This window comes from Drosophila sechellia, chromosome 3R (assembly GCF_004382195.2).
Source record: "Drosophila sechellia strain sech25 chromosome 3R, ASM438219v1, whole genome shotgun sequence".
NCBI classification, from domain to species: Eukaryota; Metazoa; Arthropoda; class Insecta; order Diptera; family Drosophilidae; genus Drosophila; species Drosophila sechellia.
In genome coordinates this window covers 12,127,321-12,155,023 of record NC_045952.1, presented here as the reverse complement: position 1 = coordinate 12,155,023, position 27,703 = coordinate 12,127,321, and the positions used below count along the sequence as shown (strand labels likewise).

Here is a 27,703-nt window from a genome sequence, read left to right as displayed (position 1 = left end):
CTGGACGTTGGACATTTAATTCCGGTGCAATATTGATAGTAACTACACAGGAAAAAGTACTCTCGATCTTATGTTGTTTTAGTTTTCATGTTCGGCAGGTAACGCAAAAATAAAGGAATATTTAAAAAAATTATACGGTTCAAGAAAAAAATAAAAATAAACATTTGGAAAATATTCTTGTATTTTCATAGCTTAAAACAAAAATTATTTTCGTCACAAAAGTTGATATCAGAACATTCGTGTGTTGAGGTGCCATCGTCATTAGTTTTAACCCCGTTAAGAGCTGTTTTTGTTTGATTATATCAAGTTATTTTCTTGGGGAGCCCATGGACATAAATATAATATTTTTGTCGTTATGCAACGCGTGCCTGTCGCATCTGTAATTGATGGCTTTTTGAGTGGCAGAAGTATCTCCTTCTTTTATTCAACCAGGCATATTATCGTCCTCTCGGTAGAATAATGGTCTGTCCATAAAATTGTCAACTTTTATTTAATAGACTAGCCCTAAAATCCGTTTCGTTTAAGTGGGACAAAGGCTTTTTGTTCGATGCTGTGAAATCCCTTTTAAATTGCTTTAAAACAACACATCAAATATGTGCAGGATTCAGGCTAACATATGTATGTACATCTACTTGTATTTGTATATATAAGTGCGTGAAAATGGAAAAGCATTAAGCACAGAGCCACAAAACCATTCCTCCATCGGGGAAATGGCAAACGGCCAAAGCGAAAAACTCGGTTACAATGATACATTTGACAGACGGTTTTCGATACTTCAGGGCTTGGGATACACTTTTAAAGTACTCTAGTATTTTTAAAATTGTAAGAAATGGTTCAGAAAATGAGAACAGCGTTTTAAAAAGAGAATTTAGTTGGAAAGTAATTATCTCAAGGAAACTAAAAGTTCAAATTTAACATTTGTATAAGCCACATTTCTGTTATAACTGACTAACTCGTAACAGTCTATTAGTTAGTGTTATTCAGCCCTGGTAAAGACCCAAAGGACAATACATTCCCAGGACACCGCACCCATACATACATGTATACATCGATGTGGGGGAGTGAGGCCATAAAAGGAAATGAACGGGGAGAAAAATGACTCCTTCGGTGGTTGTGTGACAATGTTTATCTCTATCGGAAGGAGTGAAAGTGGCAATTGTGGCAAAGAGCATTGACTGCCGATGTTCCTGGTCTGTAATAATACCGATGATGATGATGATGATCACGATGGTCAAACAGAGAAGTGCGTGTCGAGGCGCAGGCACGTAGGTCCTAAGTGGGCCGGAAATACAGCTCCAACTGCAACTTGGCTAGTGGGTGGGCTATAAAAGGCCTGACCGCCACAGAGGCACGCTTCAGTCGACCGACATCGTCCCGGCTAAAAGGGAAAGCTCCAGGGGAAACCGACGGAACCGACGGATGCCAAAGAGCCGACAGACTCACGAAGCTCGTCCGTCAGAGGAAATCATGAAGCAAAAGCAAATCAGGCAGCCAGAAGCCAAGGAAGCAGCGACAGGCGGCAAAACAAATTTAGTGTAACAATAGCAACTGCCGACGACGCAACACGGAGTCCGGAAAAGTGAGAGTTCGCCGTGGAGTGCGCGTATATATATGTACCCCGACTTTACGCATCCGGGGATGCTGTGCGTGTGCAGGCGTATATGCCTTCCTTAAATTATAAATAAGCGACTGGCAAATGCCGCGTGGATATAATTAAAACTCTTTCTGAGGCACAGACAAACGACAAGCGGCTCCGATGCTATAGAACTTCATGTGATTCATCATCTGGATTGGAACTAGGCGGAACGCAATATAAGGTGAAGGGATTGCCGGGGATATAATAAGATAATTTCACGGTTCACTAATCAAAAAGATATATAAAGAGAAATAAGGGGATTTTCATACATCCGAAGAAGGCAGTTCTTTAAAGGATTAGGAAGCAATATGAGAAACAGAGGTAAAACTTATAGTTAAAGTAGCAATTGAGTTGGCCACAAATTATTACACCATAGTCCATTTAACTTTAGCATCCAATCCATTATTTATCAATTTATATAGATTAGGGTTCTCCCTGCCACTTTCTAGCTACCATAAATTACGAGCGATTAAATCTAACTTAAGTATAAAGGAGCAGAAGTTAAGCATTGCCTTTATGTTTATTTTGACTATGTGGATTCCCTAACCATTAATCAAACGTTAGCATATTCAAACAGCATTTTTATCCACGTTTTACGACCTTGGACTTGTCGGAAATTTGCATGTTTTTGTCAAAATTAAATACACTCAAACTCGGGAAAGATGTTCGAGAATTTATTGCTCAGTTAGTTAGTCTGAGTAGAAAAAAAATGAAAAACCGGCATTGCCACCAGCGAATTACCGGCAATAGGAAACGGAAATAAGTTAAGTACAATGAGCTATGTTCCTTTCGCCAAGAACGTGACAGGCTTCAAGGACCTTGAGGTGGTAAGTAGGAGGATTGCCTCCGCGTGTCTGCCACATGAACTCAAATTAAACTGTCGGGGCAATAAATCAAATGCTAAAAAGCTGGTTTTCCTTCGATGTTGTTGACGGCTAGATAAGAGGATATCCTCTGACGGCTAAAACATACATATGTCACCTCACATTAATTACTTGTTAAATGGATTTTAAATGCATGTCTCTAAAAATAGGAAATAGATTTCACTCATAAGAAGAGTGACTGGGTACAATTTTACTTTCCCCCTAAGTAGTTACTAAAAACTAAATTCGCGCAAGATTTTTTCCTAACCTACTATAAATCACTTGAGTTGCGTACGAGTTTGTTGTCCTAATCCCTGACCCAACGCAACGAAATTGCCCCAAATCCTCCGGGGTACGAACACAGTTTACCTAATTACCAGCTCAGAGCGATGGAAAAACTTTGTCTAACCTCACCCCTGATTATGTGACTGCCAACTTTGTTTCGTTACAGGATAAACTTTTACGAAGGCAATTTCGACGATAGGCAGGACTTCACAGGACCAAGGACATTCACATCCTGCCCCATCATGTACGGAATGCTGTACGAGAGCGTGCAGCACTACATCCAGCAGGAGTACGGCATGGAGACCTGGCGGAAGGTCTGTCAGATTGTCGACTGCAAGCACCAGAGCTTCAAGACGCATCAGATCTATCCGGACAAGCTGATGCCGGACTTTGCGGCAGCCCTGTCCGCCAGCACGGGCGAGTCCTTCGACTTCTGCATGAACTTCTTCGGGCGCTGTTTTGTGCGGTTCTTCAGCAACTTTGGCTACGACAAGATGATCCGCTCCACTGGTCGATACTTTTGCGACTTCCTGCAGTCCATCGACAACATCCACGTGCAGATGCGCTTCACCTATCCCAAGATGAAGTCGCCCAGCATGCAGTTGACCAACATGGATGACGATGGGGCTGTGATCCTGTACCGCAGCGGCCGAACTGGCATGTCCAAGTACCTGATTGGCCAGATGACCGAGGTGGCCAAGGAGTTCTATGGCCTAGACATGACTGCCTACGTCCTGGAGAGCCAAAATGACATCTGCGGTGGCACAGCCGGTCCCATCAAGCTTACGGAGGGTCCTCTGACCGTGATTGTAAAGTATCGGCTGGACTTCGATAATCGTGATTATATGGCCAAGCGGGTCAATGTCATTGCTCATCCTTCGCAGCTCAAGATGCCGTCGGTGGACCTGAATGTGTTCCTCGAACTGTTTCCCTTCACCATTGTGCTGGATCACGACATGAAAATTACACTTGCGGGCGAGAAGATTGTCGAGACGTGGATTCTGCATAATCCTGGGGTGAACCCAAAGACCTTCATTGGCAGTCACATATTGGAGCGGTTTAAGTGCCGCCGTCCCAAGGACACTCAAATCCAATGGGAGACCATTCTGCAGATGCGAACGGTACTCTTCGAGTTCGAGCTCATCCGCACCGGTCACAACCGTGCCGCTTATGATGCGGCCTTGAACTTTGACTTTGAAAACTTTGATGAAGCCAGCAGCCTGAACGAGGCGCAGGCCATGGCTTTGGCCAGTGCCAAGGAGTTCAGTGCGGAGAACGCCAAGGAAGAGGCAGCTGCAGCTGCCACCTCCAAGGACGAAATCGATCCCGCCACGGGACAGAGACGCCATTCGGTGGGCCTCCGATCCATCCTGTTGAAGGGTCAAATGTTCTATATCAAAGATGTGGACTCGCTGATCTTCCTGTGCAGTCCTCTAATAGAAAATCTCGATGAGCTGCATGGAATCGGTCTCTATTTGAACGATCTTAATCCGCATGGTCTGAGTAGAGAGCTTGTGATGGCGGGATGGCAGCACTGCTCCAAGCTGGAGATCATGTTCGAGAAGGAGGAGCAGCGATCGGATGAGCTGGAAAAGTCGCTGGAACTGGCAGATTCCTGGAAAAGGCAGGGAGATGAGCTACTGTACTCCATGATTCCGCGACCCATTGCCGAGCGAATGAGGAAGAGCGAGGAGCACGTGTGTCAGAGTTTCGAGGAGGTATCCGTCATCTTTATCGAGGTGATGAATAGCTATGACAGTGGGTCCAACAACATCCAGGATGCCATGCAGGCGGTGACCACCTTAAACAAAGTGTTTTCGGCATTGGATGAAGAGATCATTTCCCCGTTCGTTTACAAAGTGGAGACTGTGGGCATGGTTTACATGGCTGTTTCGGGAGCGCCTGACGTGAATCCCCTTCACGCCGAGCACGCCTGCGACTTGGCCTTGACGGTGATGAAGAAGGTCAAAGCCCATGCACTTCCCGGAGTGGCTATACGGGTGGGCATCAACTCGGGACCCGTCGTCGCCGGAGTGGTTGGGATGAAGGTTCCTCGATACTGCCTCTTTGGAGACACCGTTAACACCGCCTCGCGAATGGAGAGCAGCAGCGATCCCTGGATGATCCAGCTGTCCAACTACACAGCGCTGAAGGTGCAAAAGGTAGGCTATAAGGTTGAAGCGCGAGGATTCGTCAAGGTCAAGGGCAAGGGCGAGATGGAGACCTACTGGCTTTTGGAGGGACCAGAGTAAAACTGGAGATATGTTTGTCTTCGATAATCCAGCGGAACAACTCAAAAATATCACCCCTATGGTATTGAAATATAAAAAACATATTTGTAACCTTTTGGAAATAATCAGGCTCGAAAAACTCTTATATCTAATATTTTGGCACAGGACCTTTTGGTAAAAGTAAACGAAACCCCTGTAAAATAAAAGTGGATTAATAGAAAAATAAATTCAATACACATTGAGTAATATAAATACTGTTTACGTGGGAATGGGTCGCAACCAACCTGTAATCTGACTAAGATCGTTATAAGAGTGTCCCTTTCGATAATATGTAAGTAATCGATGCGATCGAAATCGGTTCCAGCGTTGCCTTGATCAGCTGTTTTGATTGTATAGCTCGGAAGATAATTTTCAAGTTTATAAAAATAAATAAACTTCTCAGTAAGGATTAAGGATGCTTCGCTTTAATTTAATTGTGGCAGTTTGCGAGAATTTCGGAATCGGCATCAAAGGCGATCTACCATGGCGCATTAAGTGAGTTGGTAACAAGGATTGCACCGCAGCTAAAGGTTTCGTACCCGCAGATCTGAACTGAAGTACTTCAGCCGCACCACCAAGCGAACAAGTGATCCCACCAAGCACAATGCCGTTGTGATGGGCAGGAAAACCTACTTCGGAGTGCCGGAAAGCAAGAGGCCTCTTCCCGATAGGCTGAACATAGTGCTGAGCACCACACTTCAGGAGAGTGATTTGCCCAAGGGAGTACTCTTGTGCCCCAATCTCGAGACGGCCATGAAGATCCTCCAGGAGCAGAACGAAGTGGAGAACATTTGGATTGTGGGCGGTAGTGGAGTCTACGAGGAGGCCATGGCCTCGCCAAGATGTCACCGTCTGTACATTACCAAAATAATGCAGAAGTTCGATTGCGACACCTTTTTCCCCGCGATCCCTGACAGCTTTCGAGAGGTCGCGCCTGATTCCGACATGCCACTGGGTGTGCAGGAGGAGAATGGCATCAAATTCGAGTACAAGGTTTTGGAGAAACAGTCATAATAAAATAATCCACTAATTTATTTGCCTTGCTCATCTTCTACTCCCTTGGCCGCCAGCATCAGCTCGTATAGTTGGACTGCTTGGTCGTCTTTCAGCATTTCCACAGTCTTGGGGTCAATCTCTTCGCCCAGCTCTCCCTTGGGCTTGCCCCGAATCCCTAGTTGTTGGGTGATTGTGGACGCATATCGCTGCAATAAGAGATTTGCTTAGTATGGCGCTTTTTGTTTATTACGTAAAACGTACGGCCCACTCTGTCATAAAGAGCTGTGCCTCCATGGGATTGCACTTGAGGTGTCGCCGGAACTCGTCCCGCACATAGTTATCGCCCAGGGCACGTAGTTCGGCTGGAAGTCCTACGGAGTACAGACGACTTATTTGAAATGCATGCAATTTATAGTAATAGGGAATCTTTCATCGTACCTCTGTGCAGTCGCAAGATTGTTTTGTACAGCAGTCGGACGCGCTGCGGGTGTGTCAGTTGGCTAATCAAAATTCTAGACATCCTGAGTTTAAATCATATATAACATGCTAATACTATACTATTAAGCAGCCGGCTAAAAAATAAATATGAGCGAATAACAACTGTTTTGTAGCAGCCAGTGTTGGCTAACGTCAAATTGAGTTGGCAGGTGGCAACGTATCAAAAGTTTGGCGCGCCTTTGAAGTGCCACCTTAAAAAGTTCAATGCTATTTTTATACTATATTTAAGTTAGGCACTTCGAATAGAGCCATACTTCCGCAAACCAAATCAACTAACTCTGTCCCCCTGTACCAACAAATGGTGATTGGAGACTGCATTGACATTATCGATCCCGAAGCGATTTCATGCATTTTAAAACTGCAGAGTTCTTTTTACATAATGATTTATTTGTGGCATGTTTGTATATATATAATCACATGTGCAGTGTAGGTTCAATCTGTCGTGGATTCATCCCTTGGGGGTAAATTATAAAAATTATAAATTAAAGAATATCTCGGATGGAAAATGGGCTCTGCATCAGAAAACTAACCAATAAATGACATTCACACACGCTCTGCACCAACTTTGGCTAACTATTGCACGCCTTTCTCTCAATACTATACGCCTAATTACACCAAGCACCAAACAGAAGGTGGCGGAGGGTACACAACATTGTTGTCATCGTCGTCGTTTTGAACAGAAGAACGTTTAACAATTTTCTAGTTTTGCTATTGCGGCGCGGCAGCAACAGGCGCCGCTGGATTCGCTGGCTCCTCATCCTGTCCATCAGCCGCAATGTCTTCCGGTAGCAGGGGCTGACCCTCGCCGCCCCAAGGAAAACCGCCAGGTCGATCCTCAGCAGCCGCCTGGAAGTTGCGTTCGATGTGCTCATTGAAGAGACGTTTCCTAATGACAAAAAGTCGTTATTGCAAAAGTTATATACCAATTCGAATTGAACTCACAAAAAGTAGGGGGTTTTGATCAGTCTGTAGCCGTTGGACAGTGTGGGATAGACGTCCTCCAGCACGTAGTAGATGTGGCCAACACCCATGCCGATGACATCCACCCACACGGTGTTTCCCAGAATCATGGAGCAGCAGAGGAGCACCCACGGCAGGTACGGCGCCTGGAAGTTGAGCACCCCGAAGAAATTCATTGGCACCAGTGGATTGCGTCGTGACCACACATAGACCAGCATTAATGTGAAGGCCTGGCCCAGGAACAACAGGTTGACGAAGATTCCGAAGAAGGTCATTAGCACGCCGCCAAAGATGAACATCATGACAAAGTCGGAGCTGCGTCCGCGGAAAGAGCCGTCCTCCAGCATACGACAATAGCGATATGTAAACACCATATTGAAAAAGAAGCTGATGCCTATAGTGCCAAAGTACAGGAATGTGGTGGCCAAGCGCCAGATCTGGAACTTGCGCACGATCAGCGTGGGATTGAAGTAGAGCTGCAGCGGCGACACCAGATCAAGGTGCTTGAAAGTTGGCAAATTATAATCCAAGATAATACACGTACACGTCATCCATGATTTAGAACGCATTCTGGGATGCACTTACCACCGCCAAGGTGGTCAGCACGCAGACCGTGGTGTAGGCCCGTGTGACCACCGGAATCTCCAGGTAGAACTGCCGCAGGGCATTCATGGCGGCTCCTCCTCGAACGTTGGACTCAAAGTGTGCAGTTTGGCAAGTGGGTTGCGGTTGTATCCTTTGGACTCTTTGCTTCTACACTGTTTATTCACCCACACCCAGCGGCGGACTATCTGTTTTTGGTAGTCGCCTCACCGGTTGTTGTGCATTCCCAGGATTGAGACGTGTTAATGGATTGGGAACAGCGCTCGGGAAAAATAAATGGAACGCTAGCTTTTATTTTTATGACCAAGGTTAGTGATGGTCCAAATACTAGTGACACTGGCGCCAGATATCGATAAGTCTTAGTCGTGACACGAAGCTTGAATATAATTTTATTCATTTGTTCAATAGAAAGATGAACTTCAGGTTGTGTCGCCCAGCGACTAGTAATCCATCCTAGTCTTAAACTGATTGGAAATAATATTAATAATAACAGATAATAAGTTCAATATGATTTTACCTTTCAAATCCATAAGCTAGTATATGATCAGAGTGTATTTCTATAATATAATATATTTCTATATCTATATACTAACTTCGATGGGTTTATACTGGAAGATAATCAAAGCTCAATGCTCGTAGACTTTTCTCTCGATTTGAACTTTTCTTTCAAGCTTTTCTACTGCTCAATTGTTTTTCCCGGATTTCAAATATATCAGTTTCTTTTTCAGAATTGTAGGCAATATTAATTGTAACATCTCTCAAATTTATTGCACTTGTTTCTTAATATCTAAAGTCTATTCTATGTTGACTAAACTAAAAATTGCACTGCGTTTTGTCTAGCTAAGAAATGAACTAAAACAATGAATTTGATTTGCTAAATTCGAGCGGGCGGCGAAAAGACTGCTCCAGGTTGTGGAGCCGCTGCTCCAGGTCATTCATCGAGTTGCGGAGGGCGTGGCCTCGGGGGCGCAGTGAAATCTGCGGCGACTGCTGCATGAGGTCGTCCTTGACCCCGGAGAAGGAGTGGCGCACGCAGGAGCGCTTCTCGAACCGCGTGTTCTGGTAGTGGGGATGGTGACTGGGGTGCTGCTGGTGTTGGCGGTGCTCACAGTTGGCACTGCGACAGTTGTGCGCCACCAGTGGCTCGTCCGTCTTTAGCGAGTCCTCATAGGTGTCACTGTTGCAAAGGGATTTCATATATTATGGAGGCAATCCGGACTGAAGGTCACTCTTCCACCCACCTGCTGTCCGTATTTGGATGCGGCTGACGCAGCTCCAAGTGGGCCTTCGCATGTCTGGGGCATAGAACTTCCGTGTTGTTGCCGCGCTTGGAGCCACCGTGCTGAAAGGAATCCGGCGAGGTCTCGTACAGCTCGCGGCTGCTCAGGAACTCCACACCGGAGTCCTGGCCCGTCGAGTGGAGTGAGAACAGCGATGTTTCATAATTGTTACTGTTGGGATAAGGGAATCCAGTTTAGTGTGTTAGGTCTAGCTCATAACAATTGTGCCAAATTTGAAACCATATTAAATATATTGTATAGACTTACAGATTGTTAACGGGCTGACAGGCATTGTACTTGAGCACGAACGGAGTGCTCCCGACGCCCACAGCTCCATCGACCCCACTCGTCGCCGCCACAGCCTTGGCAATGGACTTGGGAAGAGGAACGTCTATGTACTCGCGCTGCTGCTGTCGCTGTTGCCTGTGTCGGGGATGATGGCAATTAGTGTCCAGAATGGAAACACGTTTGACTAGACGCGGTCTGGGCCATGGCCATTCACTCACTCGTTCAGGTACTGATGATGCTGCTGCTGCGTGGCCATCGCCTGCTGCTGGTGGTGATGGTGCAGCTGCTGCTCCAGTTTCTCGGTGGCGGTGGCCGTAGACTGCGTTTGGGCGGAGGAGCAGACGGACTCGGGCATGAAGGCACTGGTGGGTCGTTGGCTGCCGGTGCTGCCCTTGCTGCAGCGCTGTGTATGCCGCTGCTGCCGCTGACGGCGCTGCTTCTGGCCACGATCAGATCCGATGCCTGCGATGGTATAGGTGAGACCGGCATCGGAGGCGGAGAAATCACGCTGCGACCAGAGACGTCTGCAATGAGACATGGGAAGAAATTGTAGAAGTTTTGGACAGCTTATATAAATGACTTAAATCATCATTAAGCTCTAGTATACTTTCCCTATGTAAATTTATAGTTAAAATGGTCGATCTTAAACCTGATCGTAGTTTCTTTCAGTGTAACTAACTCATAGTATTGCTTCGAACATATCATTCATTTTTCTCTGTGCAGGATGAGCTGAGCTGATGAGATGACATCCCATTTGATTGGCTTTCCCATTTGGGATGCAGTTGCAGCGATGTCACACGATCTTCATCTAATTGCCTCATGTTGCTATTGCTGCATTGTTGCATTTGATGTTGTGTTTGTTGCTTTTTACCGTTATAATTTAATCGGACAGGAAAGGCCCAATGCCAGCCGGTTTATGCAGAGGCTCAGTGGCATCAAGCAACTTGGCCACGATCATGGCCATTAGCAGTAGCAGCAGCAGCAACAAACACACCAACAGCAGCAGCAGCGGCAGCAACAACAACATTTGCAATTGACTTAAGATTTATTATCGGGCCTTTAGCTTAGGCTAAAACTATGGCTAACATGAAATGCATCTATGAGCTACATGAGCGCCCAGTAGTAAGCAGTCTTTCGGTTGCAGTTGCACTTGCATGACACTCGTGCACTCGTCATTCATACCGTTTTTGGCGCATGCACACGTAGCAGCAGGCGGCTATCAGTGCACCCAGGCTGATCAGTGCAAGCAGAACCACCGTCACAAACTCCAATCCTCCCATGAAACTGGACGCGGAGGCGTGTGCAGGTCGGGCCAACTGTCCGAACTCGGCCAGCTCGATGATGCGGGGCATGGGCTTGCCGCCGTCGAGTTTCTGCTGCTGCAGTTGCAGTGCGTCCAGTTGGAGGCCAGCCAGGGCGCTGAAAGAAGCAATTCAAGGCCATTAATTCGCATGACAGTTCTGGGTCAATCGATTTTAGATGCAGCCCGGGGCGGGAAGGGAGTCGGTGTGGGGAATCTGGGGAAAACTTACTCCTGCAGTTGCTCCATTTCCATAATGGAATTCGTGTGCGGATCGACGGCGTAGATGTAGGCATTGGTGCTGCAAATGGAGAGGGTAGAGAACCTGTTAGATGATGACACTGAAGTGTTTAGATTGCAACTAATGGCCAATTATGTTATGCAATGCGGTCAAAAACTGCACATATTAATTAAGTATGATAGTTTAAAATGTAGCGAAATACCTATAAGTTGTATCTGTATCTGGCACTTAAAATAATTGGTTCAAAAGCATGAACGGATTGTTGTCAAGTTATCGATTCATTAATCTGCATCTAACTATCTATCCACATTGCCATTTAAATTGGTGGTGATCTTATGAAGACGTTGATTAGAAATAAATCTGTTTATGGTCTGGCAGATTATAATTAATTGGAGTATTGTTTTATCAAAACTACAATGGATAATAAGGTTACTTACGCAGGCTCCAGCCCTCCAGAATACGGCTCCAAAAGTCTGACACGTACATCCTTGCCAATGGCATCGCTGAGTGCCTCCATTAGGCCCTCAATGCGACGCTCCACCTCGACGGGCATTCCGGCCACCACCAGACGCACTTGCTTGGCCTCATCGATGATATAGACGAACACGTTGACGATGCCACTTCTGCCATCGTCTGCACCCATTCGATCCGTGGCCTTCACATCGAATCCGTAGATGTGTTCGGTGCGGGAAAGTTCTCCAAGCAGGCGAATATTGCCCGATAGCTCATCGATGCCAAACAAGCGAGAGGGCTCGTTTAGAAGTCGATAGCGTATCTCGGCATTTAGCCCCTCATCCAGATCGTTGGCCTCCACTCGGGTCACGGGGTATCCAAAGCTGGCGCTCTGCGGTAGAACCGCTACAATCGGTTGTCCATTGCCTCGGAACTTGGGTGCATTATCGTTTTCATCCGCAATGTGGACCAGAATTCGGCACTCGTTCAGCGACAGACCCTCTATTCGTTCATCTACCACGGGGTACGAGACCCTGGCGTAGTTTCTAGCTTCCCGACTCAATCGATCCGCTCGAATCCTCAGTTGGTATCGGGATATGTGCTCCCGATCGAAGGGCTTGAGGGCATACAACAGCATATTCTTGGCATCGTATTCGAACGGCGGATGGGCATCCGTTTCATCCAAGCCCTCCTCCAGCCACAGAGACCACCGGTAGTTCTCGGGATTAAGGCCAGCGCTTAGATTCAAGCGCATCACCTCAATGGGTGCTTCGTTGTTCTCCGTGAGCTTAACCTCATAATAGGCGTGCTGGAATACGGTAACATTTGCTGGAGGTTCTGGTTTGGGCGTCGATTTTGGCGGATCCGTAACTGCCTGCCCCTGGAGATTCACAATTACAACGGCTGTGGCGGATAAAGCTGGACTGCCCACATCTGAGGCAATCACAGACACATTCAGATGCTCATAGTCATTATAGCCATTAATACGGGATATTGTGGAGATGGTACCATCCCTGGAATCGATTTGGAAGAGTGGTGCTTGCATTTCCTGATGACGAATGGAGTACAAAACCAGTCCATTGCCATTGCCCACATTATCCTTATCAATGGCCGTGAGTTGCCTCACAAATGTGCCCGGCTGAGTACTTCGATCCAGATATGCCTTATACACCGGCAACATCAACGTGCGATCTGCCACACTTGGGATGAACTTCACCGCCTTCGTTTGATCGTCGTAGCCAATGAACTCCGGCCGATTATCGTTGACGTCCAGGACATTAACTTCCACATCCACGCTGCTGGACATACGCTGCATCACAGGGGCATTGTCCGTGGCTATCACTTGGAAGCTGTACTTGTCCTTTAGCTCCCGGTCGAGCTGCCCGCTGATCTTCAGAACTCCCGAGGCAGGTTTGATGGTAAATGGCAAATGGGAATCACTGAGTGTATACGTTATATTGGCATTCTCTCCAAAGTCCATGTCTATGGCGGTTAGCTGACCCAGCACACTGTCCTTATACTCCCCTTCTGGGGTATCGAAGCTATACCAAGACTTCTTAAACGTCGGCGCATGATTGTTGACATCCATCACAGTGAATCGCAGGCATGTGGAATCCTTTAGACCATCTATATCCGTCACTGTCAGATTTAACATAATTTCAATGTTTGCCGACAGTGGATAGTTGACCGACAGCTCCCCGCTGAGTTTGTCTATTGCAAAATACTTCACTCCCTGAACCCGCAACATGGGCATTCCGGGTGTCCGTTCCACCTGCTCCCCTTGGAGCTCGTAGTGCAGTTGGGCGTTCTTTCCGAAGTCTTCATCACTTGCGCTCAGTTGGAGGACTTTCGTACCCACTGGAGTATCCTCGTAAATTGCAAACAAAGGACATTTGGTTGTCAAAGCACGAACCATTCTCCGCCGTGACTTAGCTCTAGCTACCACTCCCAGTCCAGCACCCACGGATCTCTCTCTATCCAGATTGAATCTCGGTGATCCGGGAATGTGATATGGAGGTGGGGCTAGCATCATGGCTGCCGTTGCCTGAGGAGCTGTCATTCCACTTGAACTCTCTACGAAGTAGATCTCCATATCGGTGGTGTATTCACGGATCTCCAAACGCGAGTCCTTGAACACGGAGATGCGTTCAAACATCGGAGCATTGTCATTGACATCTGCCACTAGGATTGTGAGATGGGCATATCCCGAGAGACCACCAGTATCCGCGGCTATGATCTTCAGATTGTACAGCTGCTGTTTCTCGCGATCCAAACCCCTCTTTCCCGTATAGGAGATACGGAAATACGGACCCGAACTGAGCTTAAAGTTCGTCTGCATAAAAGTGGTGTGCAGTTCCTGGTATTTGAATTCATCGTTCCATTGATCCGTCAGGTTGAAGATATTAAATGCCCCAGTAGTGGGTGGCATTTTATGATGAGTAGAGTTTTCCGAGGATGTTCCATTTACGTATTCTATGCTGAACTCGTCACTATAGTCGCCTTGGAGTTGTACTCTAAACTCGGCATTGGGTCCCTCATCAGCATCCTGGATGAGTATGGCATGATTCATGGACATTTCCGTGCCCACAACACAGTTTTCGTTGATCAAACCCACATAGGTAAGCGCATTGAACTTCGGAGCATTGTCGTTGACATCGTCCACCTTTATGTTCACCTGGTAGATCCCAGCTCCACTCACCAGCCCAGTGCTGTACTCCACTATCACAGTTAGCTCGTAGCTGGGCTGCTGCTCCCGATCCAGTCCGGTCAAGGTGAGCAAGGTGCCATCCTCCGTGATGGAGATCTTGTTCACCACCTCTTGCTGGTTGGCAATGATGTAGCGAAGCTTTATATTCGCATCGCCCACCAGACGTCGTGGCAATCGACGCTTCGATTTGGAACTGCGACTCCTGTTTCGGCTGCGGAACCTACTGCCCATGGTGAGATTGCGACCAGTTGGCTCCGATGGCATTTCCCGGTAAGTTCCCAGTTCGTTGTTGACCAGATTGATGCCATTCTTGTACAGCAGCTGTCCAATGATGCCACCCACAACGTTCTCCTCCACGTGGAAATTGATTACGTTCATGTTGATCTCTCTGAAATTATGCAAATATCAAAAAAATTAAGTGGTGAAAACATTAAAATATTATTATTTGATAAAAGTAAAAACAATACTTACTCTATGACAGGTCTTAAGGGCACCTTTTGCTCCGGCTTGTTGACTATGTGGATGGTGAGATTGGTGATGAGTACACCTTCATCGCTGAGTTCAGCGGGCGAGGCTATTGTGGTCAGTGGAGATGAACTTCGCGACATGACAAGTGACTGGGAGGAGTTGGCAAATAGCTGAAAGCATTAAACAAACAATAATGGAAACTCACAGAAATCCAAGATTTCAATGATAATGAGGTGAACTTACATAATTGGCCACCGCTTCGAATTGGTAGACTTTCCGTTTAAAATCAGATAACTCCCGAATGACAGTGATAATGCCGGATCGCTCCTCGATGGCGAAAGGCACCCCTTCCGAGTAAGTGTGCAGAAGATCATACATTATTTCATCGCCACCTTCGTAAATCAGAGTGGTTCGCACTTGGCCCACTGAGGTCCCCAACGGAGTGTTCGCTCCCACCCAAAACTCGTATGGAGCACCCACGAAATCAATGGCCTGGTCATCAATGGTGGCATACACTTCAATGGTGATCACTGCTAAGGAGAATCGCCGCTCCGAGGGATTAGTAGGCTGATCAGTGGCCTCCACGAAGACTGCAATGCGTCCCCTCCGAAGTGGTCCACCCACATAAATAGTGCCATTCTTGTTGTCCAGTCGAAATGGGATGTACCCACTACCCTTGGGTCGTTGCAGTTCGTAGAGCAAATGGCCATTTGGACCCTCATCTGGATCGTGGGCGACCACCTGACCTATCACATAGCCCGTGGGTGCGTTAATGGGAACCTTGAATTCGTAAAGATTTCCATGCTCAAACTTTGGCGTGTTGTCGTTCGTGTCTAGCAGCGTGATTTCCACTTGAACTTTACTTGGCCCTGGTTTCTTCAGATGCTTATCATCCAGGTACGAAGGATTCCGCTCCAAGGCCTCCACATTCAGCTGAACAGATCTACGCTGTTCGCGATCTAGTAGGCGATCGTCACGCACTGTAATCCATCCAGTTCGGGAGTCGATTCGAAAAGCACCTGCCGCATCCTTGGTCTCAACTAGATTGTACAGGAACTCCGAGTTTTCGCCCTGATCCCGATCGACAGCATTAACCTGTAGTACACTAAAGCCAGTGGGTAGATTTTCCACTATGGAAATATTGTAAAAGTCGGCCTCAAATTCAGGAACATTGTCATTCAGATCCAAAACCTCCACTTCGATGCTGTTGATAATAATTCAGATAATAAAGAAAAATTTGCTATTTGATTACTGTTTTACAAACCGTGCAAGAGCTTTCTTGAGGGGATTATCCTTTTGTCGTGCCTCTAGCTGAAGCACAAAAGTATTGCCCGGCAGACTCTCCTCTTCCAGATCAATTTCCTTCTGCAGATACATGACTCCATTGTGGGGATTCACCCGGAAAAGCTGTCGCTCATTACCAGAAATAATGTCATAAACTAGTGAAGCGTTCAGCGAATCCTGATCGAAGGCCATTATGGGTGGAGCAAAGTATAGAGGTATTCTTATGGGCACCCCTGTCATCGGATAGAACTCATTGATCCTGGTGCGATAGACGCCTTCGGTGAACTTTGGTGGCAAATCGTCCACATCTCGCACGTTTATCGTGATCGTGGTATTGGCCTGGTTGGCTGGAGTGCCTCGATCCCAGGCGAATATCGGCAGCTTGAATTGCCTGATACCATTATCAAAGTCCAGCTCCCTCTTTAAAATCAACAGTGGCCGATGAGGACTCTTGAGGGCAAAGTATGGACTTCCATCGGCCGAAAGTTGCTCTGGCACCGTAGACATACTGAAGTGCACCTCGGAGTTCGGTGTATTGGGCTTGTCGCGATCGAAGGCCTGCACTCCCTCAAAGATGATGCTCTCAATGGAGGTGTTCTCATCCACATCCACAACGTAGGGTACGTTGAGGAACTCCGGTGCATTGTCGTTCACATCTTCGATGTACACAGTGATGGACAGATAGCTACCCTGGAAGCAGAAAGTAAAGTAAGGGCGTTAGCTATGTATTAAAACACTTTTTAAAATATTTTTGTAAAATATGGAGGATGGAAGATTTGAAATACAGTGCTAACCCATCTGAAGTACCCACCTCCTCGAGCTTCTCCTGCTTGCCTGCGCACAGTATCCGGAACTTCAGTAAGTTCCGCGGCACATCCCGGTCCACCAGTCGTTCCAGCGAGCGCGCCAGGCTGACCACCAGCGTGGTGGCATTGTGCTCCGTGAGGTTGAAGTACTTGTGGTCTCCGCTGGCATCGGCGCCTTTGAGGGCGGCCGTGGAGCGTGGATAGGCCTGCAGCCGGAGGATCTCCTTGCCCACCTGGGCGTCTTCGCGCAGTCGGATGAAGCGCACACCTTCGCTTTCGGCGGCGACGCCGTCGAGCGTGTGAAACGCACAACTGCCGGAGCTGGCTGAAAAGTGGGGCACGAGATTACAGATTACTATATATGTTGTGTGGGGCATGTAGAAGAAAAGTAAAACTTTGACAAATTGTCGCTGTTGTTTTTTATTTGGGCATGCAAATTTTTTCGCACACTCTGAGAACCGAAAACGGAAAGGTGCCCGGGAAAAACAATTGGAAAATCACCGCACAGCGACGTGCGGACCAAATTGTGGGGCTCTCAAGGGGCGGCATTTGTGGCAAAGGGGGGCGTGGCAGAACTGGCGCCAGCTAACCAAAAACTTTCTACGTTTGTCGCGTGGCCCATTCAGCTGCGGTTTTCATGTGCAGTTGCAACACTTTTCCACATGCATTCAGCTGTCTCCCTGTCTCGGATTCTCGCCATCTCAGATGGAGGTCTCCATGTTGCTCACGGCCTGGCTGCAATCAGCCTGTGCAAATTATTTTCTGCTGCCTTAGTTCCCACCCTCATGACATAATTAAGCATTTTTTGTTTGCCTACGGCTCGGCTGGCTTTTGGCCCAATAGGCATCCCAGCCAAATGCGTTCCGAGTGACAAGAAGACAATCTCACCACATCGTCGTCTGACTCGCTGACATTTCTCCGCGCTTCATTTTCTTTCTTGTTTTTATTTTTTTTTTTTATAACTATTTTTCGGAAGATCTCCTGCAGCGGGAAATTATCATTGTTGCTTTCAGATGCAGATGCAGTGAAATCTTGGCCATCGTCAAGTATCTTCTACTGCGGCCAGCGACTTTGTGGGTCTTCCCTTGTCGTTGTAGGCATTGCTGTTTTATTGTTTTATTTGTGGCTTAGTTTTATTCCATTTTCGCTGTAGCTGCTTCTTGCTATTGCCGCAGTTGTAATTTGAGCTGCAATTTCTATTATTTACTTGCAGTTTCTGGCTCACTTTGGTGTGAACGGTTTGCGTTGCAGGGTTTCCCTGGGCAGATATGTGCAGCAGAAACCGAAATTTGACTAAGAAATTATTAATCAGTGTTGAATTTGTGATTTTTATTAAAATAATAACGAATGGGTTTCACTAAAAATAATACAAAATAAATAGGAAAAAGGTGCTCTTGAATATTGTGAGGCGCCACAGGAACTATAATTGCTATCAAGTTTCTAATTATTTTATATAATTCAATGTTTACAACCTCTTTTTATCAAAATAATGAAATAATTAACAATGTATTCCAAAATAAGTTCCTTCTTGTTATCCATTCGCTTCGCCATTTTCTTGTGATATTCCAGTTAAATTAAATCCATATGGAGTCACATTCTATTAATTAATTATGCAGTTCTATTCCGATTGCACTTAACACTTTCAAGACTTTTCGTAACGGTTCTTCAACTCATTTCCCACAACATAAATGTCATTCCCATTGTTCTCATAAAACAGAAATTATATGTAATTCATATCCACCATTCACATGCGGCCCGAACGCTTTAGCACTTGTTGACTAGCAACACTTTACCCATTCATACTTGGCTCCGAGTTTAGCCATCATCTAGAACATTAAGCTCAGGCGGTCATTCCAAGTAACACAAACAAATTAAGTTTTAATTAGAACATTGCCACACACTCACTACGCCAGCGACACTTGGGTTCCCAAGTCGGGTTATTGAGTTCACGGTGGGGAGGTCGCGGTCGGAGATTTACTAACTTGGCTGGTGGAAGAAGGTGGAGGAGCAGGTTACCGATATGGGTCAGTTCGGGAGTAGATGGATGAATGGATGGACGGTAAAGTGGGTCAGCTGTCAGGCATTGCATAAACCAATTGACAGGTTGCTTGCAGCATGGAGATAATAGCCTTAAAAAAAACAAATCGATTTCCTTGCACATTTTACGCCAGCGCCTGAGGAAAAGCTGTCGCACCAGCATTTAAATTCGAAATTTGGGTTATTTAACGGTCTGCAAACGAGCCAAACAAGTTGCATGCGAAGGGGAAGGGGTCGAGTAAACGAAAGACTTAGGCGACAAACAGCGTCCAGCACTTGATTTACGCGAACAAACACACATTAGCACTCAAGCAGAGAGATTGAGAGCTGGAGACACACACATTAGCCGGGAGATTTATGAACATATCCCGCCAACTTAAAAAGGCCATAACGGCTTTTGACCACTTGCAACTTGCCTTGCACTTGTCCCGTTTTCGCAGCTTGGCCTATTGCGATTAGCCCAAAAACTGCTAGGGGCATAGCCCAAACACATATGACTGCCATATCCTGACTGGCCTGCTTCTTTTGCGATATTTTCACTGAACTTTTCCTTGGATATGATTCACTATCCATACGCTCGCATCGCGCTTGCAACCGAAACAACCGACAACGCTAACACCTCGTGACCAACTGAAGCTATCTTTCCAACTGCAGGCTGAAAGCCGAGACTAGCGATGAGACTAGTTTTTCACACACAAGAAAACAAGAAAAGCCACGACAAGTGGCTGAGGAAAAGCGCTGGGAGTGAAATGTGGCAGGGGTGTGGAGTGCCGCCAACAACAACTGAATACTGGGTCTGCGTATCCTTGGCTCTGTAGACTCGCTCAGAAACCGTTGCGCTACTATGTACTATTAGTTATTTCTTCAGTGCGTTGCGTGCTGACTGAAAGACAAAAGCCAGGCCCAGTGGATGAATGAAAGCCAGCCAGAAAGCGAGAAACAAGGAAGGAAGGTCCAATAGCTCAAAAGCCAGCCGTAAAAGTATAAACAACAAAAGTGATTAACATAAAGCATAAACATGCAGTTCGCTGGGGCCGGTAGCCCTAGGCACTTTTGATGGTGATGATGCCCCATGATGGAGATGGAGATGGAGATGGAGATGGTGATGTTGATGTTGACCAAGGTGCCGCAATGGAAAGCCCGAGTGAGCAAGTCAAAAATCAGACACAATATGGACAATATAGTGTTAATCCGCAGTGGATCCAATATGAATCGAATGGAAACCGCTGCAGTTGCAATAAAAGCGTCTTAACGGTTCTTGCTTATATCCAAGTTTGAGCCGATGCGCCGCTGCCAAGAACAAAAGAACCAAGGGAGAGCCCATAGGCAGTGGAAAAATGCTAACAAGACAGCCGCGAAGAAAGGCCAAAGAAGACGGATAGGCTGAAAGACTGAGCAGCGTTTGCATTATGCGGTTTAATAGCTTTACATAACACCTGAGTGGAGACGAACGGCGTCGGAGCAAAAGCACTAGCTGCGACTGACCGACAGCCCACAACAACCTACGCAAGCCCATGCACTGAGAAAAAAAGTTGTTGCCCAGGTGGTATTAATAATATTCAATCAATTTAAACTAATAAAATGGAAATTATCCTAGATGAGGCGTTAAATCGTAAGCATTTTTAGAGATCAATTAAAAAGTGCATAAAGTTGTTACTAATACAGAGTAATAGATAACTGTTAAGAGAAGTCGGACTATAATTTTGAGTGGAAGTATCTAATCTAAAGTGTGCGATAGAAAGTAAATTAAACGCTTTCAAAAAAATTAATATGAAAGATAGAAAAAGGTTGAAAGTATCTCTTGCAGTGTACCAAACCGATCGAGTCAGCGGCTTGGAAAATTGGCGCGTGCGAATGCTCCTGGTTTCTGGGCCCGCTTGTGGTTAGGCACAGCTCTTCGCTGGAAGAATCAATGCTAATCAGCGAGGGCTGTTCGAGAAGTCGGCGAGTGAAAGCAGGAAGACAGACGGTGGGTAAGTCGATATGCTAATCGTTCAGCTCAGCCGCCATATCAGATTACACATCAGTCATTGGATTCGAAGTGAGGCAAGCAGCAAATTGGGCATGCATCGTTGGGTTAAAGGGATTTCAAAACATAACAAATTAAATTGTACATTTGCATTTAACATTCCTTCTTTTCTTTTTAAGCCGCTGCCTTACACTACCCACGTTATGTAACTTTCTGTTTTTTTTGGCCTAAGCCAATGGCAATTAATGATCAATTATAGACATCATAATCTGCAGTTTGGTGGCAAAGATAAACGATTTCATGTTTTTTGACTGCAAATCTATTTCAACTAGTTTTTGGGATTTGCTGGCTCCGACTTTCATTTCCAGTTTACGCAATGGCTAGTCAAGTGACAAAAGCATTTCACAAATATCATATCAAAATTCACAAATGCGTCGTCTGATCGCGCAAGCAAAAGCGACAAAAATGTATTCAATGGAGTTTATGTCCATCAATTTTTGTTTGATAAAATCAAGATTACACCGAATGCTTAGTCAAGACCACCTGCTCTACTTAAATTTATTAAGTTTAAAATGTATGAAAATGGCAAAAATGTAGTCCAAACGCAACTTCAAACAAATTGTGACGCTTTGATTTATTTTGTCTTTTATTCATGCGATTGCTAAAACCACAACAGATAATATAATGTATTCATTGAAATCGACATGGACAAAAGACACATTTGAAACTGCCAGCCCATAAATTTGTGTCAAAAGCTCCATCTTCACTGCATTGTCTGTTTTTGGAACTACAAAAGCGCCACCTATCTAAAAAAAATTACTTCCCGAAACCACCACCACTACTTGCTTTTTGGCGCCACTGTTACTTACACTGAGAAATATTTAAAAAATGAATTAAATTAATAAAGAATTAAATTAATAAAGGTTCAAATGCTTCAAATAAATAAAAAACAGATTTCATGATTTTTAAATTATTTGTTTTGATTCAACAAACGCATTTATAACATATAAGCGTATTAAAATAGGAACTGTAGATAAGTAGATTTGATTTTTTGATTTTGATTCTTAGATTTCACCATGATTTATATGCTCAAAGCTGGTCTGCAGGATAACCACTATGAAGTTCATCGCATACGAGACCAAGAAAAGCCAAAACGAGTTGTCCAGAACGAAAATGCCCAAAATATGAAACTTGACATTGCTAGTGGGCGTGAGCAAAGGAAATGGATTCGAAGCCATGGCCTGAGAAAATAGCAACGAAAATTAGTCCCCTTAAATGTGATTAGATTAACCCACCTGCTCCTGTGTCAATCCTTCGGGCACATGCTCCAGTTGCGAGCATTTTTTTCTCAATTTAGCAGACCTCACCTGGCAAAGATGAGCAGCCAAAATGACTGCATGTAGTTGGATTGCCAGGACTAGGCAGTTATTGGATATGGTCAGGGGAACTCCGTGCAGCGATACATAGTAGGACATAAATGCGTATATATTGACCATTATATTAACGAAGCTGCCAAAGACCAGCAGAAAGATGCCCAGTTGAAAGACCTTTACGAATCTGCGGGTCAGTCTCAGCCAGCTGCCTTCCTTTTGCAAGAGTCTAGCCAGGTTGGGTTCCTCGCGCTCCAATTGGTTGTAGCATTCTAGCATCAAAAGTATTCCACCGAATATTCCGTTTCCATAGACACTGGCCACGTGCTGAAAGTAGAGTTGGACTCCATAGGCCACGAGTTGGGACCACGGCAGACGACCACCTGCTCCTTTGAGGAATGGCACACTACATAGCAGGTCGTAAAGGGAGAGTAGCAACTTCAGCCAGAGGAACAAGGTGGACCACCAGCTCAGTCTTCTCCGACGATGCAATCTGGCCAAGTCATTTAACAAATTGGCCAACTCCCGGCGATTCCAGAGGTGGTTGCCCAACAGAGCTAGTGAAATGCAGACATCACCCGTCATGGTGGCCAAAGCGATTGTCTTAAAGACCATCGAGTGCCGCACATTAGTGGCCTCATACATGGCAGCACTTTTCCACAGAACAAAGGGCGCCATTGATGTGAGTAGTAGCCATCTGAAGACCGCAATCAAGGTCACCCATCGCTGGCACCTGGCGACCATTGGCCCGGAAGTCCGAAACGGGGCCAAGGCCAAAATCTGCCAATATTTGAGCAGCAAACATAGACCGCAGACATGCGGAAATCGCGACATTTTCCGGGCAACTGACCTCCCGGCAGCGCGACTTCTATCTATTTACTTGTCAGCCAGCTCGCTATCGCAGTCCCAAAGGCACTAAGCCAATTCTAGATAAGTGCCATCGATATGTATTTCTATTAACAAATTGCAAACATTACGATTAAATGAAAGAGTTGTGGCGTCCCTCGTTCTTGACCCGCGGACTGACTCACAGTCCCGATTGGATTGTCGCTGATTCCGTGACCGGATCTCAGGACTTGGGCTTAACACGCAGCTGGAACGTTTTGGTCAGCGTCGACATAAAGTTGGGCATTTCCTTCATCTGGTTGAGGGCCTCGTTCTTCGTATTCGACTGGTACTCGTAGGCCACCTTTCGATTCACTGCGGTCAGGAGGCGGAGCAGCTCGACGCCTTCGGGCGTGGCAGCTTCGTTGGCGGCGGCCTGGTCGAGGACGCGGCACAGGCTCTGGATGAACCAGGAGCCATCGTCAACGTTACGGAATGAGAAGAATTCTGAAAGGAGGAGGAAAAAGATACAATCAGGAAATATTTGAAATGGAAACTTAATAGCAAGATAAGGATAATTTACAAACATTATCTATCTTTTGGATTAAGTATCTTCCAAAGCAGTGGTTTAAGTATGCCTTAAGTATTCTAATTCATTGAAAGGAACACAATCCTTTTCAACCCAGAAATAACCCGAATTGATTGACGCCCAAAGCTTTTTTAAGCCTTGACAAGTTTCAATTAATTGTGAAACTAAAAATGATTAATACTTTTGCGCACACTCACTGTCGAATGTGGAGTAGAAGACGAGCATGTCCGCCGTGCTGGGAATGGCATAGGTGATGGGTTGAACGGCGGCAGCGGGTTCCGGCACCAGTTCCCTGGTCATCACCGCGAAGCTGGAGAACTCGACGGCCTTTTCCAGGTTGGCTCCGCGACAGGCCTGGATGAAGAAGAGTTTGGGTTTGTTCTTGAGCGTCTTGCAGTTGTCGCCGAGGAAGGGATTCCACAGGCGCTCCACAGGATATGCCATGTCCTTCGCGTAGACCTTGCCTTCGGTGCCGTGTGACATCACCGCCAACACAAAGCAGTCGTTTTGACTGTGATCCTCGCGAGCAACTGAAATGAGGTAGATTCGCAGCTTTAGTAAGTAGTTAATAATAGTAAAATCCGAGACCTTGAAATAGCTTAAAAACTCTCTTCTCTTCAAATAAAATTTTACAATAATCAATGCACGATAAACTTTTCAATATATACATATTTATAGTTTTTTGCTGGCTTCGGATTGATCAGACCAACCGATTACTGTCTTTATCTCATAATTATTGCAGTCGTAAAAATAGTGACTTTGTTTTGATAATGATAAGATATACATATGTGTTTGAAATATGTCACCAGTTTCGATGGACAAGATTGAGTGCAGCTAGAATTCGATGACTATCACAGTGATTGTTAAGTTGCATATTAAATGTTCTCTGTTTTGTTTAACACTTGAAAGGGAGTAAATATAATTAACTACTCGTGAATAAAGACATTACCTCGTATTTAACAGTGGAATATAAAAATAAACTTGATTCCGTTGGTAGATAAAAACTTGAGGTGTATACATATATTTCTTTTTAGCAATTTGTTGCAACAGTAGAGCTCGTGGAAAACTCACCCTCTTTGAGCGTGTCGTTGATCTCGGAGAAGGTAAGATCGTCGAAGGTGCGTACATCGAATCCGAATCCCTGCAGCGTCGCCTCCATGTCATCGCGATCCCGTTCGGTGCCCACGCGCTGCTTCTGTCCCTTGACATCCTTGTGGTTCAGGATCAGCGCAATGCCCGCCCGCGCGCAATTCTCGTATGTATCCTCGTTCGTGGGGCGCGAGATTATGATCCTCTTGAGGTCCAGCTCCGAGGTGGGCGTCTGGGCGATCTGGGTGGCATCCGCCTTGTCCTTCTTATGCTTGTTCTTCTGCCCGAAGAGCGAGAAGTCCGTGTCGTCCATTTCTGACCGTCCGCGCGCTTTGGCAGCAACCTGTGACTAAGCGCGATTAGAAGTTTTCACATATCAAACGGAAAAAAAGGTCTCGCTCCCGTTCGCCTAACATCTTATCTAATCAATGCAGCCGTCTTATCAGCCTGAGCTTGCTGGGGTGGAATCTTCTCTCGCTCGCCGCGGTATTTTTCGGGCTCTTGCCCAACGTTGATTAGCCTGCTCGAGGGGAAGTTACGTTTATTGGTAGCGAAATACAATTCCCTTTGCCATTGCACCAGACAATTTGATTTCCCCGACGGGTCACGCCCACAAAAGGGGGCGCTCGTCAGGGAAATTGGCAACTTCCGGCGAAAGTGTCGCTGCTACTGGGAATTTCTTAATGTGTTTTCAATAAAATTCAGATGCGCAAAAAAGCGGCAATGGGCGGCAAACTTTGCCACGCAATTCAAATTTTCACGCACACAAAGTAACGGAAACCGGAAATGAGTATGGCGTCCTAAAGTCGAAGGAGTACCGTTATGAAGTGTACCGCAGACTGAGAGAAAGTTCCATGCGATTTAGTAATTTGTGTGTGTAATGAAATAAAAACAATAAGTCAAAGCTAAGTTATTTAAGTTATTTTACTTCAAATTGGAACCATATAAGAAAAACTTGTGTTGCGGTGCAGCCAAAAAATGTACCTCAGCGCTTAAGAGAGAAACATAAGAGAGAGCTGGAAACTTGTGGCGCATAACAACAATTGCGGCTAATTAATAAAGCTGCTCCTTCGACCCCTGATTGGATGCCAATTATAATTGATATGTAATTACAATTAGCGACATCAATATTTCTGTCAGCTGAAGAGGAAAAAAAAAACAAAAAACAGTGAGTGGGGGAGCAGGAAAGTTGTTTAGCCGGCTTTTCAGAATGAGAACAATCGCCTTTGATTCTCGAGGGGCCTTGGCCACTACTTCCACCGAAAGCAGCTGTTGCCCCTCCAGTGACCTGAAATCTGCTCTTATCTTGCAGCTCGAAAAGGTGAAGAGAAAGGAGAGATTTATTGGGGCGGGATTCCGAAAATGCACTTGCTGCTGAATGCTCAAAACGAAATGATTTATCAGACGCACTTTTATGCAATAACAATGCAACGTTTCACCTGAAATTTATGTATTCCTGTTGCTTATCTTTTTAAAGCAGTAAATATGTACAGTGAAATTTGACACCTAAAGGTGTTCAATAACTTTTTTATTAACCGGAAAGGAAACTACATTAAAACAGTTTAATTTACATAAATTACTCGTATTAGTACATAAACAATAACATAATTTGTAAACTGCATATGCATGAGCATATTGAAATCTAGCAGTTTATTTACAAAGCTCGCAATTAGTGCTTCTGCTTGTACTTGTAGTAATTAAGTAATTTAAACACTATAACTTCGTAATTCTGAGCTCATTTCTGTAAGTGCAGTAAACTTACTCCCACCGGTTGATCGTGTTTTTGTTGCTGCTTTCACCGTCCTCCGTCTTTTTTTTACCTTACAACAATAATTATTTGTAACAAATTTAGTAGTTTTTTCTAGAAGTTACAAATTTATATTTCTAATTGGTTTAATCAATTGGTGCACATGAATTTCCAATTAGAAATATAACGTATAGAAACTGTTCTTCAAACTCTTCACCCACTCTTTTAGTTTGCTCTCTTAAGTTCGATTCGAACTCGAACCGGCTCGCTTCGAACATGAGCCCGCTCGAGCCGAAACCAAATTCAAAACCAAAACAGCGACGCCAAAAGCGTTGTATATGTTGCCCAGTGCGGACGTGTTTGCGTGTCGGAGAAAATATTCGGGAATTCGTGAAAATTCGCATTTCTGAGGGTCGCGGGCTCCTATCCTCCGGGCGTGTGTTTTTACCCCGCACCTTTCCGTTGTCCTTTACATAAGGATAAGCGGGCGATAGAAGAAAGTAGAAAGAAGAAGCAGAATGTTTTGAGCAACAAAAACAACTTCAGTGTGTTGAATGTGTGCCAAGTGCAAGGAGTTGTAATTTATAGTTGCCGAAATTAAATTATGTTAAGTGCCCCAAATCAGTAAAAGAAGAAGGTGCAGTGAAAAGGAAGCGGCACGAAACAGCAAGCGTGCAAGAGGCAAACATAAAGAGTTAGCGGAGCACAAAAAGTGGAAAAAGAGTATGGTACGTAGGAGGTGAACGAAACAAACTGTTTGATTATAATAAGCGGGGTGCATTAAATCGCATTTAAGACGTGTGCGTGCGCTTTGTATGCAAAAAGGTTGACAAACAAAAAACAACAACAAATTAGGGTGGCTGGTCCGGAGGACAAAAGAAAACAAAAACCTTTTTTTTTCGGGGCTGCTTCCAAAAGCAAACCACACACACACATACATGTGCACATGCAGAGAGGGAAAACATAGCCACAATGCGAAACGAAAACGAAATCAAATCAAAAGCAGAAAACCAACAGGCCGCCGAAGGGAACAAAAACACGAGAAAAAAATGGTCGGCTAGCTTTTAGGCGAATGCCCTCGCAAAGCGCATAAAAAATAGATTAACAGGCTTGGCAGAAACAAAACAGAACTGAAAAAC

The 27,703-nt window shown here is 45.4% G+C and overlaps 8 protein-coding genes across 29 annotated transcripts in view; 3 read left to right on the top strand and 5 right to left on the bottom strand.

Moving 5' to 3' along the window:
- The first annotated feature begins 1,308 nt into the window (after nt 1-1,308).
- On the top strand, nt 1,309-5,261 carry LOC6616872 (soluble guanylate cyclase 89Db). The gene is made up of 2 exons (XM_002041172.2): nt 1,309-1,817; nt 2,951-5,261. The coding sequence occupies exon 2, from the start codon at nt 3,027-3,029 to the stop codon at nt 5,034-5,036; it is 2,010 nt and encodes a 669-aa protein (XP_002041208.1). The 5' UTR covers nt 1,309-1,817; nt 2,951-3,026; the 3' UTR covers nt 5,037-5,261.
- A 122-nt stretch (nt 5,262-5,383) lies between these two features.
- Nucleotides 5,384-6,088, top strand: LOC6616871 (dihydrofolate reductase). Its single transcript, XM_002041171.2, has 2 exons — nt 5,384-5,549; nt 5,600-6,088. The coding sequence occupies exons 1-2, from the start codon at nt 5,470-5,472 to the stop codon at nt 6,066-6,068; spliced, it is 549 nt and encodes a 182-aa protein (XP_002041207.1). The 5' UTR covers nt 5,384-5,469; the 3' UTR covers nt 6,069-6,088.
- Nucleotides 6,063-6,668, bottom strand: LOC6616870 (succinate dehydrogenase assembly factor 3, mitochondrial). Its single transcript, XM_002041170.2, has 3 exons — nt 6,489-6,668; nt 6,312-6,421; nt 6,063-6,256 (listed from the first exon to the last, which is right to left on the bottom strand). Exons 1-3 carry the CDS (start codon nt 6,568-6,570, stop codon nt 6,086-6,088), a joined length of 363 nt encoding a protein of 120 aa, XP_002041206.1. The 5' UTR covers nt 6,571-6,668; the 3' UTR covers nt 6,063-6,085.
- A 246-nt stretch (nt 6,669-6,914) lies between these two features.
- LOC6616869 (derlin-2) lies at nt 6,915-8,441 on the bottom strand. The gene is made up of 3 exons (XM_002041169.2): nt 8,094-8,441; nt 7,491-8,011; nt 6,915-7,434 (listed from the first exon to the last, which is right to left on the bottom strand). The coding sequence occupies exons 1-3, from the start codon at nt 8,178-8,180 to the stop codon at nt 7,257-7,259; spliced, it is 786 nt and encodes a 261-aa protein (XP_002041205.1). The 5' UTR covers nt 8,181-8,441; the 3' UTR covers nt 6,915-7,256.
- Nucleotides 8,442-8,855: 414 nt separating this feature from the next.
- LOC6616868 (cadherin-89D) lies at nt 8,856-19,583 on the bottom strand. The gene is made up of 12 exons (XM_032723621.1): nt 19,392-19,583; nt 16,944-17,263; nt 16,113-16,822; nt 15,092-16,052; nt 14,852-15,018; nt 11,658-14,768; nt 11,212-11,280; nt 10,862-11,098; nt 9,898-10,203; nt 9,659-9,814; nt 9,353-9,562; nt 8,856-9,288 (listed from the first exon to the last, which is right to left on the bottom strand). Exons 1-12 carry the CDS (start codon nt 19,546-19,548, stop codon nt 8,964-8,966), a joined length of 6,729 nt encoding a protein of 2,242 aa, XP_032579512.1. The 5' UTR covers nt 19,549-19,583; the 3' UTR covers nt 8,856-8,963.
- Nucleotides 19,584-21,898: 2,315 nt separating this feature from the next.
- Nucleotides 21,899-23,172, bottom strand: LOC6616867 (putative gustatory receptor 89a). The gene is made up of 2 exons (XM_002041167.2): nt 22,240-23,172; nt 21,899-22,185 (listed from the first exon to the last, which is right to left on the bottom strand). The coding sequence occupies exons 1-2, from the start codon at nt 23,146-23,148 to the stop codon at nt 22,009-22,011; spliced, it is 1,086 nt and encodes a 361-aa protein (XP_002041203.1). The 5' UTR covers nt 23,149-23,172; the 3' UTR covers nt 21,899-22,008.
- A 73-nt stretch (nt 23,173-23,245) lies between these two features.
- LOC6616866 (caspase-3) lies at nt 23,246-25,170 on the bottom strand. The gene is made up of 3 exons (XM_002041166.2): nt 24,800-25,170; nt 23,926-24,258; nt 23,246-23,646 (listed from the first exon to the last, which is right to left on the bottom strand). Exons 1-3 carry the CDS (start codon nt 25,128-25,130, stop codon nt 23,384-23,386), a joined length of 927 nt encoding a protein of 308 aa, XP_002041202.1. The 5' UTR covers nt 25,131-25,170; the 3' UTR covers nt 23,246-23,383.
- A 1,725-nt stretch (nt 25,171-26,895) lies between these two features.
- The window catches only part of LOC6616864 (collagen alpha chain CG42342), a 68,186-nt gene continuing 67,378 nt past the window's right edge, over nt 26,896-27,703 (top strand). For all 22 annotated transcript variants that reach the window (XM_032723605.1, XM_032723617.1, XM_032723608.1 and 19 more), the window contains exon 1: nt 26,896-27,292. The gene's annotated coding sequence lies outside the window, so the exon portion shown is untranslated. The remainder of the gene's footprint in view (nt 27,293-27,703) is intronic.